This window comes from Astatotilapia calliptera, chromosome 22 (genome assembly GCF_964374335.1).
Source record: "Astatotilapia calliptera chromosome 22, fAstCal68.1, whole genome shotgun sequence".
NCBI lineage: Eukaryota > Metazoa > Chordata > Actinopteri > Cichliformes > Cichlidae > Astatotilapia > Astatotilapia calliptera.
The window spans coordinates 9,203,310-9,222,922 of NC_137442.1; the positions used below are offsets into that span (position 1 = coordinate 9,203,310).

The window sequence follows — 19,613 nt, forward strand, 5'->3', positions numbered from 1 at the left end:
TATAGTTTCTAGTCTAGTGCCTTCCCTTGTTTCACTAAACTAAACGTGGAACACAGGGAAGGCACTCATGTCCTGAATGTTTCCAACACATTGATAGCATGGTTGCTTTGCTCCTGTGCCTTTTTAGGTCCCTTCCAGCTTTTTATTTTGTTATTACCCTCTTGTCTGGTCTGTCTTTCATGGGCACACTTTCTTCTCATCGGAAACATCATTCGCCCACATCAATTTCTCCAACTGCTCCAAATATGACTCAAAATTCCTTCCTTCGATTCATTATATTCGACAACACGACCCACAGTGTTTTTTCTTATGTTTGAACAGTCCCTCAACAGCCTCTTTAACACTGAAATTTTTTTAAAATCCTGGTCGCTAGTTGTGAAATTCTTGAATACTGGAGGGCAACAATTCACTCTATTACAAAAACGATATGTCCAAATGAACAGAATCAACCTTTTTGGGACCCCGATAAGAAGTGAGCCACCTTTTTTAGTAAAGACAACCCAGGGTTAATCCTCAAGTTATCTTGATAGTAGTAGTAGAGGCCTCTAAGATGAAAGAACAGAGATTGCTTTACTTTGTAATTTGTCAAGGAAGACACCAATTGCCTTGCTTGTCCTGACTGTCCTGTCACTAATATATAGTGAATAAATGTCCTAGTCATCAGAACTTTGATTTAAATCAGATTATATAATATAATGGCTGCCATGGCATCAAAATATGCAGCTCAGTATTGACATTTCCTTGTTTTTATCCCACCTGTGGATTAATAATAATGCTAACTGGTGTCATGGTAGACACGTGAACGCGCTTTTCTCACATGACGTTACCCAGCATTCTGCGGGCGAGCTCACAGAGATCGTCAGAAGATCAAGGAAGAAGATGCGGGAAGGTGAGTGAAGGCATTTACTACACAACGAGGTCACATAACCGCCCACATAACATAACATCTGTCGTGTTAGGCTCATCTGCACAGTGTTATCCAGCTAAACAAACGTTAGCGACGTTTTAGGTGGTTGTATCTGTTTGTAAACGGTGGCATTTGGCAGTATTGGAGGAGGACGCGCTTACAGTCCCGAAACTTCGCGTTATGGGCGAAGTTGTCACCGGTAGCAAACTGTTGCTCGTTGTTAGCTTCGACAGTGGGCGCGTTTTCAGCGTTTAAGATATCCGGTTTGCTGTTTAAAACGCGGAATGATACAGACTGTAAATGTGAAACCAATGTCCGGGAAGACAAGTGATAGTGATAGCGGACAGAGCAGCCTGCTACCGCTGTTGCTGACAAGTGTTTGCTACTGTTAGCTGTTTAGTTTGAAAGGGGTTGCCATGTGACAAGCCAGGCTTTTTATTTTGATAAATAAAGAGATTTAGCAGGGAAGCAAGTTTGCTCACGTCGAAAGAGGCGTGGACTCATCGTTAAACAGATGTCACCAAGCTGCCACGAATGATCATTTAGTTTAGTTTTGGTTATGTAACTTCGAAACTGAAACACGGAATCACTGTAATATTATCACAAAACCGGACCATTGCAGGTGGAACAGTGAGTCACGTTTCACATCTGGCCAGCGGCAGAGTGAAATTATAATTTAGGGTGTTGTTTCGGTCTAAGTGTTGATTGCGTTGTCCATTGATATTCGTTTACATTTTAAACTCCAGTTGTTAAAATGTAAACAAAACGGACTCATTTAGTAATGAGCAGTAATAATCCTACCTTTAGACAACATAAACCAGTAGCAAGTATTAAAATATATGTATATGTAAAAGATAAAGTAGTTGTGCAGTTTCATATGTGAGGAGCCATGGATGGTGAGCCACAAGCACCACCCTTTTGTGAGGTAGTTTTTGTTGTTTTTCCACAGACAAACATAGATAGATGGCCCTGTGCTGAGGATAAGTAGGCTAACATGAAAGCAGCTTCATTCAAGTTTGTGAAGGAAGGGGAAAAGGGATCTGCAGCATATGAAAGGCAGTGGTTGCCAAATAATATCAAGAGCTGCAGCTAAATAGTGTCTAAAAGCACAAAATAAGATTAATCGTCTGATCAGACTTCTGAAAAGCTCAACAGGAGAAAAAAAGAAAATGCAAAGAAGTGCAAGTGATCTCTTTTTGTAGGGTTTTCGAAGAACTTACACAGATCTTCGAAGTATAGCCATAAGGAATAAACTTTCCTGATGATGTTCCCAAGAACTGAGGTTTATTTGTGGTTGGGGTCCTAGTTACCACTGGTGTTTCTAAGAAACAGTGGAGCTGAATGATTCTTTGAAATTTCACTTTGACCTTTACATTGGGAACAGTCTCAGAAAAGGGAAGTGAACAGAGTTTTTGTTATCTGTAGGCCTGCAGCGAATCAGCAAGTAACTTGATTACACAAAAAAAAAAACCTCAACACAATCTATTTGCTTTGGTGATTTCTTTAATCCACAACTCTGTAACACTTAGTTGTCACCATTCAAAGGCAAGTGTTTCTTCCACTAAAAATAAACCTGTAGTAGAAGTGTATATAAGAGCCCCCACTGTGAATGCAGAGTATTACAACATTAAATCCGTCCAGGCCCCAGTTTTTCAACAAAAAGACTGATAACACAACAGCAGTAGTGACAGTGATGGTGTCATAGTTGAGTGTGAAGCTAAAGCTGGAGAAGTTCAGATAAACTCCTAACCCAATCTGATACCATGTTTGAATTGGGCAATTTGCTGAAAGCTGATGAAAGCAGTGCTGTTTTCTGTCACAACAGTAGGTACAACAAGCAGGGGGAATCTAAGAGGGTGACATTATTTCAACTCTTTGATAACATTATTTTGCATATTTATTATAAAATCGGAATTAAATTGTTTTACAACTAGGGATGTTCCTGGCTACTAAGTTCCTTGTCGACTAAACAAGGAAAGTACACTGAACAAAAATATAAACGCAACACCTTTGTTACTGCTCCCATTCCCCATGGGATGGACGTAGAGACCTAAAATTCATTCCAGATACACAATATAACCATCCCTCCCAAACAGTGGTCACAAATCAGTCCAAATGTGTGGTAGTGGGCACATCTGCTATATTGAGATAATCCATCCCACCTCACAGGTGTGCCACATCAGGATGCTGATCTGACATCATGAGTAGTGCACAGGTGTACCTCAGACTGCCCACAACAAAAGGCCACCCTGGAATGTGCAGTTTTGTCTCACAGCAAAATGCCACAGATGCCACAAGCAATGAGGGAGCGTGCAATTGGCATGCTGACAGCAGGAATGTCAACCAGATCTGTCGCCCGTGCATTGAATGTTCATTTCTCAACCATAAGCCGTCTCCACAGGCGTTTCAGAGAATATGGCAGCACATCCAACCGGCCTCACAACCGCAGACCTCGTGTAACCACACCAGCCCAGGACCTCCACATCCAGCAGGTTCACCTCCAAGATCGTCTGAGACCAGCCACCCAGACAGCTGCTGGAACAATTGGTTTGCACAACCAAACAATTTCTGCACAAACTGTCAGAAACCGTCTCAGGGACGCTCAACTGCATGCCCGTCGTCCTCATCGGGGTCTTGACCTGACTCCAGCTCGTCGCCGTAACAGATTTGTGTGGGCAAATGCTCACATTCGATGGCGTCTGGCACGTTGGAGAGGTGTGCGCTTCACGGATGAATCATGGTTCACATTGTTCAGGGCAGACGGCAGCTGAGAATGTCCCAGTTCTTGCATGGCCAGCATACTCACCGGACATGTCACCCATTGAGCATGTGCTTGACCGGCGTATACGACAGTGTGTACCAGTTCCCACGAATATCCAACAACCTCGCACAGCCATTGAAGTGGAGTGGACCAACATTCCACAGGCCACAATTGACAATCTGATAGACTCCATGCGACGATGTGTTGCACTGCATGAGGCAAATGGTGGTCACACCAGATACTGACCGGTTCTGGGTCCCCAGACCCCCAATAGCGCAAAAAACTGCACATTCCAGGGTGGCCTTTTGTTGTGGGCAGTCTGAGGTACACCTGTGCACTACTCATGATGTCAGATCAGCATCCTGATGTGGCACACCTGTGAGGTGGGATGGATTATCTCAATATAGCAGATGTGCCCACTACCACACATTTGGACTGATTTGTGACCACTGTTTGGGAGGGATGGTTATATTGTGTATCTGGAATGAATTTTAGGTCTCTACGTCCATCCCATGGGGAATGGGAGCAAAAACAAAAGTGTTGCGTTTATATTTTTGTTCAGTGTAAATTAGACTAACCAACTAGGCTAAAACTAAAATTTACACTCAGATATAAAGCCAAATTTGGGAACTGTTTTATGTCCAAAGCCTTTTAAACAAAGACAATTTAAACCTTTAATCCCATTCTTCAATAACAAGTCATGTTGCTTAACTGTGCAGCACCTTGCATGGTGCTTTATAAACATTGCACATTGTAGTCCAGACAGTGAAGAAGAAAAACACTAAATTAATGTTAAATATGATATAAAAACATGTTACTGCAAACATGTTAATGGGTTGTTAAAAACATGACAAATTACCACCTGAAAAATGAATAAACCCTGACTAAAAAGGGTGATTTTGTGCCGTGTTTTTTGCACGCTGTTTGAAAATTCATGGCAACCGCTTCAATGAAAGTTCAAATCTAAAATAACAAAAAGATAAGTCATCCATCCTTTTTCTTCTGCTTATCTGAAGTTGGGTCATGGGGACAGCAACCTAAGCAGGGAAGCCGAGAATTCTCTCTCCCCACCCACCTCCTCCAGCTTATCAAGGGAAACGTCGAGGTGTTCCCAGGCCAGCCGCTGCATACATCGGTCGGACCAGCTTACCCAGAAGGCCTCAGCTGACTCCTTTCGATGTATGACTAGACTCCTCTGCATACATGATACGTTTATCTGCGATCTAATTTTTTCACCTTTAAAAGAACTAGCAATAATAGCGTTAACAACAAATCAGGCCGAGGTTAACAGATTTAATGTCGTTTCTCATCATATGCATCTGGTAGTAGATGGTTGCATGACATTAGGACACAACTATTTACTGGCATCGTGTATCAATTAATGTATAAAACAATTAGATTAAATGACTATTACATCTGGTACCGACTAGTGATAGTAGCAACAGTTAGTCAACTATTTGGCTAGTCACACACAGTAGTTAACTAACTACTTAAACATCTAAAAATAAAGGCAAACCAGTAAAGTTTTGCATGGGCCACTGACCTGGCACTGTAAGGCTGGGCACTGAATTATTATTAACATCAATTATTAACATTATCAGCATCTACACCATCAGAACTTTTTCTGCACCATGAAATTTTACATCAAACCGCAGGTTAAGCCTCAGTTCTGAGAATGCTGATGTACTCGCTTTTCTTCATTGCACATGCTCATTTATAGGCTTGCAAACTCACTTATTCACTACCACATGTAAACACACAGACAACACACACCAAATCTACTTCATCCTGAAGATATAATAATGTCAGAACTCTTATTTTTCCATCTGTTAATGTAAGTATATATACCTATTTTTATCTAATATCACCATACTTCAAATTATTTAATTTTGCATTTAAGAAAATATTTTCTTAAGAAATATGTTTTTGATATGGCACGCAAATACAGCAGTAAGGTTTTTTTTGACAAATGTGGATTGCAGTGAAACTAATAAAAATATTGCAATGTCAAAAATCAGCAGTTCATTTTACTCTGTTGAATATTTATTATTGCTCAATTAGCGATAGAATAGCTGATTACTATAATCGATAGCTGCAGCCCTTTCCTCTGTGCGAGCTTGTTTCTAACTGCTGTTTAGTGGGCTTTGCAGGCAGATGTGCATCACACTGCAGCCCTTATAGCATTAAAATATTGTGAGAAGCCTAAAGGTCATCTCTCTAAGGCACGGAGTGCTGCCCAGAAATGGAAAAACACAATCGACCATGTGTCAAAACTGTGACAAAGCTTTCAGTGTTTATGAGCATCTCCACATTTGGCACGGTGTCCCGATTTCACTCTTCGCTGCAGGCTCTGCGCTCTGACAGCTGCTGCTGACATGAAAGATTTTACTTTTCTTTTTTTAGTAAAGCCACACCACACACACTGGTCCATTGTCTCCATGATCATTTCCACAATGGCTTTTAATGTAGCACGACGATGCATGTTAAACTGTGACTGCTCTTTTTATTAATCATCATATGCAATATGATCTTTAGTGGGTGAATGTCCTCTCCTGTGTTGTGTGTGTGTGTGTGTGTGTGTGTGATATTTAGGAACGCATTAATTCAACTTTTTCCAGTTTTAATTCAATATAGGGTGCCAATTAGACACCAGTGTTGAATTAAAAAACTATTCCTCACTGTGGGAAGAGACTGGGAAGAATTCTTTATGTGTAAAGAAACATCTAGTTTGACTTTCCTTTAATTGATCAGAGTCTGCTGATTCTGGAGTGCAGGATAGCAGTTTCTATTCCTGCTTTATGACACATGACTGTTAAATTGAAATAATCCTAATAAAAAATTAAAAGCATTCCAACAAGTGCTACAGCAAACATAACGGGTGAACAGATGGGCCCATAGATCAGCTCTTTACCACTGACAGCCGATCCAGCTTTTGTTAGTCGGGATTGAATGGGTATCAGATCCAAATCGAATTGGTGCATCCATGGTGGACAATCCCACGACACTTTGGGTAACCCTGTGTATGTAGTTTGTTTCCTTTTTTAGTTGGAAGTTTGTTTTTTGTTTCATGTTTTGCAAAGTTCTGTGTTGGAGGTTGTTGAACTCCAAGCCTCAAGGTCTGGTGTCCTGCAGGTTTTAGATTTCACCCTGCGTCAACACACCTGAATCAAATGATTAGTTCATTACCAGATCTCTGGAGGACTTCATAACGTGTTGTGAACGTAATTTAGCCATTTAAATCGGCTGTATTGGATCAAGGACACATTTAAAACCTGGAGGATACCGGACCTTGAGCCCTGGAGTTCCCCGACCCACAGCTAAATCATCAAATGTAAGACATCATGCAATGTGTCGTTGTCAGGGAAGGTAAATAGTGTTGTTACAGCAAAGATGTTGCAACGTGACATTGTTATATTACTTAAACATTTTTTTTCAAGATTAATTGCTGACAATATGATGCAGCACAGACCCAATGGCCAGTACACTACTGGATACCTTCCCAGTTATATTATAATAAAGGGCGTGAATTCATTTCATTTTCATTTGGAGATGCACCATCTTTGCCATTACAGAAGTCTTCCACAGATTTGTTTATTATTTTGTGACTGCCACGTTTTCTCCTTATCTTTATTGCTCTTTATTGCATAACAGTCAGCTGCTCTCATGAGGTCAGTTGAACTTCAACCCTTGAACAGATAATACAGTGTAATCACTGGCAATGAGATCACTGCGATCTTTGGGTTTCCCCTAAGTCTTTTATTTAGATGTATAAAGCGCACATCAGAGGTTTGCTGTATCGACACAGAGAGCTTCAAATGAATGACAAGTTTCACTCGGCGGTCTCTTCTTCTTTCTCTCTCTTTCCTTCACAGCCCCAGAAATGGATTACGAGGTTGTGTTTGCAACCTTGGAGAAAGTGTGCCAAGACAACATCTCTGTTTTTTGCGGGCCTTCTCGTTTGCCACACGGCACTGCTGTTGAGCGTCTGGTCACTTGTGTGAAACAGATTCAGGAACATGGTCGAGCCCTGGAGCCTGTAGTAACCAGCTTCACCGCCGTCTATCACCATTATGACTTTGATGCACAAACACCCGGGAATGGCTACCGCACGCTGGTCAAGGTATGACGGTGGCTGGACCGTGTGTGTTATGTGACTAACAGTGTGTTTGGTTTTTCACATCTTTGGTTTAAATCATTAGAAAAAAATCTGTTTATTAGATTGTAGGTTATTGCATTTTAACAACAACAACATTTTAATATTTGTATTTCTGCAAATATTAGAAGTGTGGGGTTCACATGATTCAAGTACAGATTCACTCATTTTTATTGATCTATTTATCCATTTTCTTCTGCTTATCGAGTTCAGGATAATGGGAGGGTTGGACCTTATTGTTTTTGCTGAGTTAACATATTTTTCCATTTAGGTTTTTCATTTGAGTTTTTTTTTTTCAAGTTTATAGAAATTCAGCAACAATATAAAAATATCAATTCAGTTCAGGAGATCTTTTTTATGTGTAAACCTTAAATTTAAAAAAAATCTGTTGATATCTTGAGTTATACAGACACTCCTAAAGCATGAGAAATAGTAGACATTGTGCATAGGAATAAAACAAATTAACAAACAAACTAAGTAATGCAAAAGTCTGTAGAAGACTGACAAAATATGATATCAGTCTGATTAATTGTCTGCAGTGAGTTAAAGTACAAACTCTGCAAATTGGAAAACAACCACAAAATTCTTTAATGGTTTAAAAATGGTTGACTTCCTGTGTGGTTTAAGGTTTGGTGGTTACACTACTGTGAAATGTAGTTCTCCCTTAAGTTTATATAGTAGGTACCAAGATTGTTTTAATCTTGGTTCAATCTTAAATTTTCATAGGTTTTGGAGCACATCATAAATGTTATAATAATCACTACAGATATAAAAAGCCCATCATCTCAGTGTGTGATTGGGCTGCATGAGAGCCTTTTTTAAAATTAACTATATTTCATGAAAAGCCATAATAAACATGTGCATTTCATGTATGCCTTCCAACCTCTCATCCTGTTTCTTCTTTCAGGTCTTGGAGGCTTGCCTTTTGCACATCATCCACAAAGCCCGTTACATTGCCTCCAGTTACAGCAACCCCTTCTTCAGGGTTGACCACAACACGTCTGAGATGGAGGCGTACTGCAGCGCCCTTTGCCAGCTCCGAGCTCTTCTCCATCTCGCCCAGCAGCTGATCAACGATAACGACTGCGGCCAGCTGTACTCCCTGCAGGACAAGGACCTGAGCCGCAGCTTTGTGCAGGAGTACTCCTCCATGCACAAAGCGTGTTTCTACGGCCGCTGTCTGGGCTTTCAGGTCAGCTAACAGTGGAGACATATTTGTAATCAACTTTATTGTTTTATTATATATATATTTTTTTTTGTTGGTTTGATTTGTCAATTCTGCCACCTGCAGCCCTGCAGTAGGTTTTAGACTTTTCCCCTAATAAAAACATGACAAGGATTTTAACTGCGATTTAATTTCTGGCAGCTTAAATTACATTTATTTTTATTATTTAGAAATAAAAGCAAAGGCTTCACAGACTATCATTAAGTACTGTAATATAGGCTCATTACGCTTACTATATGCAGATTAGGCAAGTTTACACTGGGCCCCATGAACTAAGGCCCAGCCACCAGATGCTCCTGGGCCTGGTTCCAGGGCGAGCCTCTGGTAACCCTGTCCCAGGCAGGGTGAACCGATCCCTAGGTCTTTCACACAAGTCTCTTATGTTTTGTGGTTGTAATTAATACTTAAAAATAAGTAAGAGCCCTGTCTTTTGAATGTATTTATTAAATGCCCCTCTTATTTTGTTTCACAGTACTCCCCTTCCATTCGCCCATTCCTGCAGACTGTTGTCATAAGTATGGTTTCATATGGAGAAACCTATGGTAAACAACAGTCAGGCTTAGGTGAGGTTTTTTTTTTTTTTTATTTAGGATGTTGTCAAAAGTTACATTTCCTTCTTCTGAATGGGCATTTTTACCTTTAACCATCTTTAAAATAAGTATCTGTCCTCCTTTAGGAACAGCAGCCTTGTCTCTCCTCACATCAGGGAAGTATGTTATTGATCCAGAGCTCCGGGGCGCTGAGTTTGAGCGCATTACCCAGAATCTGGACATGCAGTTCTGGAAGTCCTTCTGGAACCTCACAGAGTCCGGCCTATTAACAGTAGACAGAATCACAGACTCCTTCTTTTGCTTGTCTTTTACCTAAAGTTATCTTCAGCATTTGAACTTTCTTCCATTTCTTACTCTTTTCAGGGCTTCAACAGAATAGCCTCCAAACAAGTGCAAGTAAACTTCACCATGACCGTGCCTCCAGTCACTCTACGCCTTCCTCTGGCCTCCGACCCCAGGCTCTCTGTCACCGTGTCACCTCCAATAGCTCACTGGGGCCCCGGGCCAGTCCACATGCGTCTGATCTCCTATGAACTCCGAGAAGGACAGGTGAAGGTCAACAACTCGTAGAGTAGAAGAAGAAGAAAAAAGACATTTTATGTAGAGAAGGCATTTAAAAGACTATAATATGTAAATACAGTTGTTGACACGACTGACCAATATGGTGAGGATCAGACTTTTTACAGAATAAGCGCAGTAAATAAATTCTGTATTTTTTGTATTATGTGTTTTTGAGATTGGATAAAACTAGTAGAGCTATTTTAGTAACCAGTAAAATTTGCTTATGGATGGGCAATGAAAAATGAGCACAGGGGAAATATTCAAGGTTTTCATTAGAGAGCTGCAAAAATGTGGTTGTACACATGCTGAAAGATGACTTCTGTTAAAAGACTTGATTGCTTTGTTTACTTTATTTTATGATCTCATCCTTTCACTTTACAGGACAGTGAAGAGCTTCTAGTTTTGTCCCGTGCTAAGCCTCCCCCCATCTCCACCCATCTGCCCTGGGTACAGAAACAGCCTCGCTCCCCCTGGCTGCTCATCCACTTCCATGGAGGGGGCTTTGTGGCCCAGACTTCGAAGTCTCACGAGGTACAAAACAGAAGACAGACTTTTTTCTTTTTTATCTGTCATAGCTGTTCTGATTAATTCTACTCAAATTCCAATGATAATAATAGTAACAGGTAGCATTAGATCTTGCATTCCTGTGAAAATAAATTAATCGCATGCCTTTTAACCCACTCGTGTTGCAGAACTATCTTCGCAGCTGGTCGAAGGAGCTGAATGTCCCGGTCCTCTCCGTCGACTACTCTCTGTCACCTGAAGCACCCTTTCCCAGAGCTCTAGAGGAATGTTTTTACGCCTACTGCTGGGCACTGAATAACTGTCACCTGCTGGGTCAGTGTGTGTTATCTTACTGTAAAGCTAAACTCATTGTAATTCATGGACCACATGTTGCCTAATTTGATTTAAAGTGGGGCAAACCAGTAAAACCAGTCCATAATGACCTATTTTTTTCAAATTTCGTCTTTCTTATAAGTTTTTCTGAGAATTTTTGAAACTGTTCATGAACCCCAAAGCCAAGAAAGCCATAAAATCATCCTTTACCCCACTCTCTACTTTTTATACTTTAGGAATTTTCTCTTGTTTAATTTTTTCTCATGAGAGATTAATTTAAAAACAGATGATAAATAGTCTGAGATATCTTAAGTTAAAAAAAGTACACAACAGTACACCACACATAAATGACTGCATTTACTGCAAGTAGTAGATTGAGCACTAGATTGACAAAATCATGGCAGGAAGTATTTTTACAGTTTAAAAATATCACAACAGCACATCTGAATCTGCAGCCATGGCCCCAAAGAATTATTGTGGGAATTATTTTTGTTTTTATTGTCAGGCTCCACTGCAGAGCGAGTTTGTCTGGCAGGCGACAGTGCTGGAGGGAATCTCTGCATCACCGTGTCCATGAAGGCCATATCCACCGGCATCCGAATCCCTGATGGCATTATGGCCGCCTACCCCGCCACTTTGCTCACCACCGATGCTTCACCCTCCCGCCTGCTCACTCTCATTGACCCGCTGTTGCCTCTAGGTGTACTCACCAAGTGCATTAATGCTTATGCAGGTATGTGTGTGTGCAGGGCGTGTGTGCCTGCATGGAGATCAGGTGTGTTGTTTTACAGATCATTTAACACAAGTACATCCAGGCGCCACCTGACAAGAACACGGAATATTAAGAGGATTTATGTATAAACCGTCAAATGCGGGAGGAAAAACTTACGATTTGTCTGCCCTGTCAAACTTCTAATTAAGCATGTACTAAAAACAAAATCCGTGCCTACCTTCGATTTAATCTTCATTGCACCGCCTAGATGTCTTCCTGTTGTCAGCCACGCATAACTGCCAAAGCAAAAACTGGAAGGTTTCAGTCATGTGACCTGTTGTTCACTTGTTGTTAATTACCAAAAACAAAGACATGTATTTATCACTATCATTCTAATAATATAAGTGTTTCATGCTTTGTCTGAGTGGACCTGTACTATATGTGGTTCTGCTTTTGCTGTCATACCACAACCATTTTTAAACCGGGAAATAATGACATAATTTCAACAATGGCCGCCCCTCCCTGAGCCTCATTCTGCCAGAGGTTTCTTCCTGTTAAAAGGGAGTTTTTCCTTTCCAGTGTCACCAAAGCGCTTGCTCATAGGGGACATCTGATTGTTGGGTTTTCGCTGTTTTCTCTGTATTATTGTTGGGGTTTAGCCTACAAAAACAATGTAAAGCGCCTTGAGGTAACTGTTGCTGTAATATGGCACTATATAAAGAGAACTGAGTTGAGCTGAGTCTGCTGGCAGACTGGGCAGACTGGGTATAATTTGGTATATTTAATGAAGCCATTTTCCTTAATATCTGTAAATATATTTACAAGTTACATCCTCATGTAAGTTGTAGCCGTCATAGATTCAGGATATACCTACTTAATAAACAACCTTAAGCTCTGTTAAAAACTGGAACCAAACAATTTTACACTTAATCCAAGTGTCACAATCTAAAGCCAAAAGCACATTTTTTTTCTATAAGCATCAATATCATGGGATATACTAGCAGCCCTGCACCAATTTAATGTCTGTGATGCAGAGTAACAAAAACCAGCACTGGTACTCTGGAAGTTTGATCTGCTTTCTGATCATTTCCAGATAATTAACTTTTAAAAAGATCATTTTGGCTAAAATTTGAAGGCTTGTATAGGCAAATTAGTCAGCCGGCATAGAGACGAATCACAGAATCTATTATTAAAAATGTACAGAGCAGATTACATCCTGGCTCTCTCAATGCATTTTAGAGCTGAATGTCAATGTGACGGTTGATACACACAAAGGAGCCGCAGCAGATGTGATGAAGCCTGCTCGTCAGTTATGAGCAGCAGAGATCTGGGTGTGTTTATTAGCGCTCTGGAATGTAACTGCTGTAAAACAGTCTGAAAATAACGCATTATTTTTATGATTCACCGCTTTGTTTTTACTGACACTGCTCCCTCTCTTTATTTATTTTTTGGCTCACTCCACCACTGCCTCTCATTCTCTGACTTCATTACTGGCGTAATAAGCCAAAAGATAAAGCCAGCACAGCCTCACCAATCCATTAATGCTCATATTTCACATATCTTACATTTGTTTTGCTGTTCTTCATCTGGTTTCTTTTAGGTTCCTGAGTTGTTGTTTTTTTAACGATGGCACTTGTTGCGTTTGTCTTCTTGCACCCAGCTGCACCCAAGAAGTGTTTCAGGGTCAAAAAGAGACTGAGTGTTGTAATCCCCCAAGACTCTATTGGTATACAGACAATAGTACATCTAGATTTAAATCAAGGTGAAAATGAGAAGACTTACTGGAATAAAGTCTCAAAGTTGTAGTTGGGTAGTAGTTGTGATACAACTGTTCACGATCATCAGTTATATTTGAGACTGAAGCAGAAGGTCTCTGTCAAAGATAATCCAAGAGTTATTCAATAGATGTTCGGTGGATTTAATACCAAGTGCTTCTGAAGCTGTTTTTTCAGTTGTTTTTCTCAAGTACAACTTACTAACCGCTGAAAAGACTTTGAAATACAACCCTCTTATAACCATACAGTGCTCTGTATAGTTACACAGTCAAACCCTCTATCTACCTCTCATCCATGGCCACTTTAAAATCACTAATAGCATGTTTTTGGACTGTGGGATTGAGCTGGATACAGAAAGCCTCTGTTCATATGTGACAAATTCTTCTCATGTATAAGCAATAGAACACCCTCTTTTTAAAGTACCTTAAAAAGTACTTGTAAAACTCTTAGGTATTGGGCATATCTGCTGATTTGTAGTTCAGTGGATATTCTCTAATAATTCACAAGTGTGTGCCAGACTCGTGTGTGGGTTTTTTGTTTTTGTTGTTTGTTTTTCTTTACGGTTGCTGTTTCCTCTGCTGACTAAACGTTGGTATCCTCTCAGGTATAGACTACCAGACGGTGCAGCCTGCAATGGGGAGCAGCACTCTGAGCACTCTGAGTAGAGACACGGCCATGCTGCTCAGTGATCTCACTCAGGGTGCCTCTAACTGGATCCAGTCCTTTCTGGACCCAAGGCGGACTTCAGGTCGCTCGCTCTCCCGCTCGTCTTCACAGAGACAGACTGAAACCCACATGTCCAACCAAGCTTCCGTACCCAACTCTGGAGCTCAGCTTTGTTACCCACAAGGCTTTGAGCCTCTGCGCTCTGAGTCTCTTGCTATGGTTAACCCAACATCCTGTCCAGTTATAAAGAATCCATTTGTGTCACCCCTGCTGGCTCCCAACAGCATGCTGAAAGGCCTGCCACCTGTGCACATAGTGGTAAGAAAGGAGATGGAAAGAGTTCATGTTTAGATTAGGATTTGGGCAACTTTTGGAATTTCTAGCCATAAAACTCGATTTGTTGTCACACAATAGACACCTCTGTCTTTTTCTTTAGTTGATCAGTTTTGCCCATGGGCTTCACACTCATAGACATCCAGTATACATGGGTGTATACATATATTCGCCCATGTATACTAAAGGCTGCCCAAAGTATATTTGAAACTAATGTTTTTCTTTACTTAATTATCACTAACCAGTGGATAACAACAATCCCCACACTTTTATTTTGAAGTTCAGTCACTGCTTACTAGCGGTGGCCTTCTTGACTGGTTCTCCATGCATGGGGTTAGATCGATGAGCGGGTCTGTTGCCTCTTTTCCACTAGTGCCTTCTCTGCTCGCCTTGACTCAACTTGAGAAAAGTCCTGTGATGTCATCTGTGTCTGACACAAACAACAAGTGACAATGGAGGACATCGAGACGATATGGTATACAGTGGCTTGCAGAAGTATTCGGCCCCCTTGAACTTTGTCACATTACAGCAATTTTATTGGAATTCCACGTGAAAGACCAACAAAGTGGTGCACACGTGAGAAGTGGAACGAAAATCATACATGATTCCAAACATTTTTTACAAATAAATAACTGCAAAGTGGGGCGTGCGTAATTAATCAGCCCCCCTGAGTCAATACTTTGTAGAACCACCTTTTGCTGCAATTACAGCTGGCAGTCTTTTAGGGTTTGTCTCTACCAGCTTTGCACATTTAGAGACTGAAATCCTTGCCCATTCTTCTTTGCAAAACAGCTCCAGCTCAGTCAGATTAGATGGACCACATGGCTTGTGGCAAACTGCAAACAGGACTTCTTATGGTTTTCTGTTAACAATGGCTTTCTTCTTGCCACTCTTCCATAAAGGCCAACTTTGTGCAGTGCATGACTAATAGTTGTCCTATGGACAGAATCCCCCACCTGAGCTGTAGATCTCTGCAGCTCGTCCAGAGTCACCATGGGCCTCTTGGCTGCATTTCTGATCAGCGCTCTCCTTGTTCAGCCTGTGAGTTTAGGTGGACGGCCTTGTCTTGGTAGGTTTACAGTTGTGCCATACTCCTTCCATTTCTGAATGATGGCTTGAACAGTGCTCCGTGGGATGTTCAAGGCTTGGGAAATCTTTTTGTAGCCTAAGCCTGCTTTAAATTTCTCAATAACTTTATCCCTGACCTGTCTGGTGTGTTCTTTGGACTTCATGGTGTTGTCGCTCCCAATATTCTCTTAGACAACCTCTGAGGCCGTCACAGAGCAGCTGTATTTGTACTGACATTAGATCACACACAGGTGCACATTTAGTCATTAGCACTCATCAGGCAACGTCTATGGGCAACTGACTGCACTCATACCAAAGGGGGCTGAATAATTACGCACACCCCACTTTGCAGTTATTTATTTGTAAAAACAAAAATGTTTGGAATCATGTATGATTTTTGTTCCACTTCTCACGTGTGCACCACTTTGTGTTGGTCTTTCACGTGGAATTCCAATAAAATTGATTCATGTTTGTGGATGTAATGTGACAAAATGTGGGAAAGTTCAAGGGGGCCGAATACTTTTACAAGCCACTGTACCTACTGCTCTGTGTATTGCTTTTTGTCTGACGTATGAGCCACATTGTTCGTTTTTATTCTGGTCTTCGAAATACTGGTTTTGTTTTTTTGTGAAGGAGTTGCTCTCATGACTCATTGAGTGATGCCATTGATTGGACAATCAGTGGCATGCAGTCCATTGACGTCACCTTTTCAGATCAACTTCGCTCATTTGAAATCCCGGTTGAGCAGGTACTTAAAAAGTACCTGTTACCAAGTACTATCACTTATTGGAAAACCCTAAAAACTGAGTTGAGCCGAACTGAGTAGGTACCACTGGAAAAGGGCTATTGTGTTAGTCTTTTGACAGACTGTCTATTGTGTACCCTGTCTCTGTCCTATGACAGTTGGGATGAGCCCCAGATCTCTCGCCTGAACAGAAAAAAATAGGTGGAATAGAAAAACATTGATTATGACTCCAGCAGAAAGACATAACAAGAGAGTGTTTCTAAAGCAACTTTATTGCTGTGGCTGGCTCAAAAGGCTGCAGAACAGCGAGTCACATGGAACACATTTAGATACATTTAGAAAGGGTAAAAGAAAAGTTTTGTGAGAGGAACGAGGAGAAAATTTGACCACAGGCAGAGGTCCAATCACATGTGCTTCGAGATTGTCATTTGAGACAATATGTAGCACTCACAGATCATTGGTAGCTGAGTCACACAGTGGCTCAACGGGACAGATGCTCTAGAAAATGTACTAGATACAAAAGGCACTTTTAACATTTAGCTTACTTGATTTCTCCTCATAAAGTCCAGTGTGAGTTGAACTGCAGTCTATTACTCACAGCAGAATTTGAATTGACTCTTCCTCCCACGCAGGCCTCTGCTCTCGATGCCCTGCTGGACGACTCTGTGATGTTTGCCAAGAAGCTTCGAGACATGGGCCAACCTGTGAGTCTGACAGTGGCGAAGGACCTCCCACATGGCTTCCTCAGCCTGTACCAGCTCTCCAAGGAGACGGATGTGGCTGCAGAAGTCTGCGTAGCACGAATAAGGGAGGTTTTTGAGCAAGAAAACCCACCGCACGATCTTGTGGAAGAGACTTAATTAAACATGTGTTAAGAGTGCCAACTTATCGGGATGACTGATCCAATATTCTTGGGACTTCTAAATAAAGAAAAAAAGAGAGAGAAAGATCTGACAGAAAAGTGAAAAAGAAACAAATGAGGAGGAATTACAAGCACAAAGTGGAGGAAGCTTTGTCGTTCTGCACTTTAACCCCGCACAGCGTTTTCTGTAGGTAGTCGCGTTCAAGAGAACCACTGAAAACTTCTTACAACCAGCTTTAATAGGATCCTAATAATAATAATAACGACAAAAAACATAGTTATGAAGTATTTTTCTACCAGGATTTACATGTTTACAATCTGTTGAACATTCAGAGTATCACAGACTGACAGAAATTTTACTCAGAAAATCACAATAACCAGCTCTTGTAGTAATTTATCACCTGATGGAAGATTTCTGAAGTCAGTAAGCTGCTGTGCCTAAAATTCAAAGCTGTCTAAACATATACGATCTATGTTAGAAACACTTTATTTCACAATGCCTACGTCAAACTGACCGGTGTTAATGGTTTACTTGTATAGGAATCACCTTCCAGATGCACTGTAGTATTATTATTATTATTATTATTATTATTATTATTATTATTATCATTATTATTGTTGTTATTTGGATAAGGTGTGTCATCTGTTTTGGGTTGTTGGGTTTTTTGTTGTTTCTTTTTTTTACAGTTTGTTACATGTTTACTTACCATTAAAAAGGCCATCACCTTGTATTTACCAGCAGTATCTGGTACCAGCGTGAAAGTAACTTTATAAGGTGTAAATTAACTGTTTTATCATGTTGTTATTCTTTCACAACTGTTGAATAAAACTACACTCTGAAGTTTTTGCATTTGCATTTTTTTTAATGAGGTGCATGGTGATAACTCAGATTAGTGAATCTGAGCATTACCTGTCCTCCTTCAACGTTAGGTGTCACAGATGTTGACAGGAAGTAAACTTGCTTTTGATTAGTTTAAATTCAATGTTTATGTTGGTGGCAGTAAATGGTGAAATAAACGCTTTAGTTTTTAACACACTGATGGCTTTTCTCGTTTTCAAATTTTCAAGTGTGTGCAACTTTAGGATCACAGCCTTCATACGGATTGCTCTGTTGCCAGTCATTTCCTTCATTCTTGCAGTTTTTTCTCCCCTTTATCTGTCTGCGTCCTCTAATCGGACTCTGTCAGCTAAATAGCTGCGCTCAGCTTTAATGTTAAGATAAAAATGTTTGTCTGCTACAAGTGCAGACCTCAGTCCATTTCCTGGCTTATGTCACTCAGCAGCAGCTGGCAATACTCTGAAGGAAACCTCGATCAATGATGGCAGAGTCATCAGTGCTATAAATAAGTCAAAACTGATTTAAACACAACCATCTAGCTCTATTAGAAAAGGAATTTGTGTGTCCACTCTTTCTACGTTTGCCTCGTTGTCCTTGAGTGAGGGCGTTGATGTGTCACATCAATTACAAAAATGTCCACGAGAAGTTTATAATTCCTGTTCCCATTGAAAGCCTCACATGGCGATACAGTTCCACCATCAGCAGCAACGTCACTGGGATCAAACCTGTTGAGCCAGCTCTTAGAGTTTAATAAGCATCTAGGATACCATTGTCACCAAGAGCACCAGTAAGTCTGAGGAACAGGAGTCAGCAGTCACTGTGTGATTCAAACACATCTTGGATATGCCTGTGTCTTTATCTATCTGGGTCAACGTTTCCAGTCTTTAAAAAGAAAAACAATATTATACCTGAGTTATTGTCCATCAAGAAAATAAGACCTTTCAGTATTAACATTTAATATGTGGTCTTTGTACTGTTTTCTGTGTTCTCTAGTGTTACTGTTTTACATAAGCTTGCATGGCAGGTTTTACTGACAACAAAAGTGAAACACATTCTGAACCCAGAGGTCACAGTGTGCATCACCTTAGCTTATCAGAATAACCTGTGAATCTGAGGGAATGTAACATGGCTCTCACATCCTCATATTTTTTTTACATTTAAGTTTTTATTGATTTTGCAAGTTTTTTGAAAACATATACGGTACTTAAACCTGTATAAGAGCGGGGGGGGGGAGAAACCAAGAAAACTGCTGGTGTGCATCCCTCAAAAGTCTAAGAGAGGAAAGAGAAGCTAACTTACAGTAGGTTCTGAAAGAAGAAACACAGAAACGGGCAACTAAAAATGACAGTAAAGTAACATATTGGCTGGTAGTCACAGTTAATAATCCTTTAGATTATGGTATTATGGTCGTGATTTCCTGTGTGCTTCAGATAGCTCCAAAAGTAGTCCCAAATTTTATCTTTGTCTTTTGTATCATTTTTAAGTTTATTCAGCATGGACTCATAGGAAGCAGTCTCTGCCATTGCTCTGAGTCTTTCAGCTCAGAAAGTGCTGTAGTCTTCCAGTGCCTGAGGATAACCCTCAATGCAGTTACCAGTCCAACCATAACAACCGTAAAA

General features: G+C 40.6%; 1 protein-coding gene across 2 annotated transcripts; it reads left to right on the forward strand.

Moving 5' to 3' along the window:
* Positions 1–741: 741 nt before the first annotated feature.
* lipea (lipase, hormone-sensitive a) lies at positions 742–17,997 on the forward strand. Of its 2 annotated transcripts, none has more exons than XM_026156801.2 (11): positions 742–889; positions 7,541–7,788; positions 8,729–9,013; positions 9,519–9,609; positions 9,723–9,868; positions 9,961–10,146; positions 10,540–10,689; positions 10,851–10,995; positions 11,501–11,728; positions 14,087–14,466; positions 16,927–17,997. In XM_026156801.2, exons 1-11 carry the CDS (start codon positions 880–882, stop codon positions 17,152–17,154), a joined length of 2,097 nt encoding a protein of 698 aa, XP_026012586.1. In that variant the 5' UTR covers positions 742–879; the 3' UTR covers positions 17,155–17,997. The 2 variants fall into 2 exon arrangements, with proteins under 2 accessions (XP_026012586.1, XP_080152029.1); XM_080295903.1 differs by lacking the exon at positions 742–889 and adding an exon at positions 4,690–4,847.
* The last annotated feature ends 1,616 nt before the right edge of the window (positions 17,998–19,613 follow it).

Coding starts and splice junctions, on each gene's coding strand:
- lipea (XM_026156801.2), top strand. Junction 10,147..10,539: donor ATGAACTCCGAGAAGGACAG/GTGAAGGTCAAC, acceptor TTCACTTTACAG/GACAGTGAAGAGCTTCTAGT. Junction 14,467..16,926: donor TGCCACCTGTGCACATAGTG/GTAAGAAAGGAG, acceptor CCTCCCACGCAG/GCCTCTGCTCTCGATGCCCT.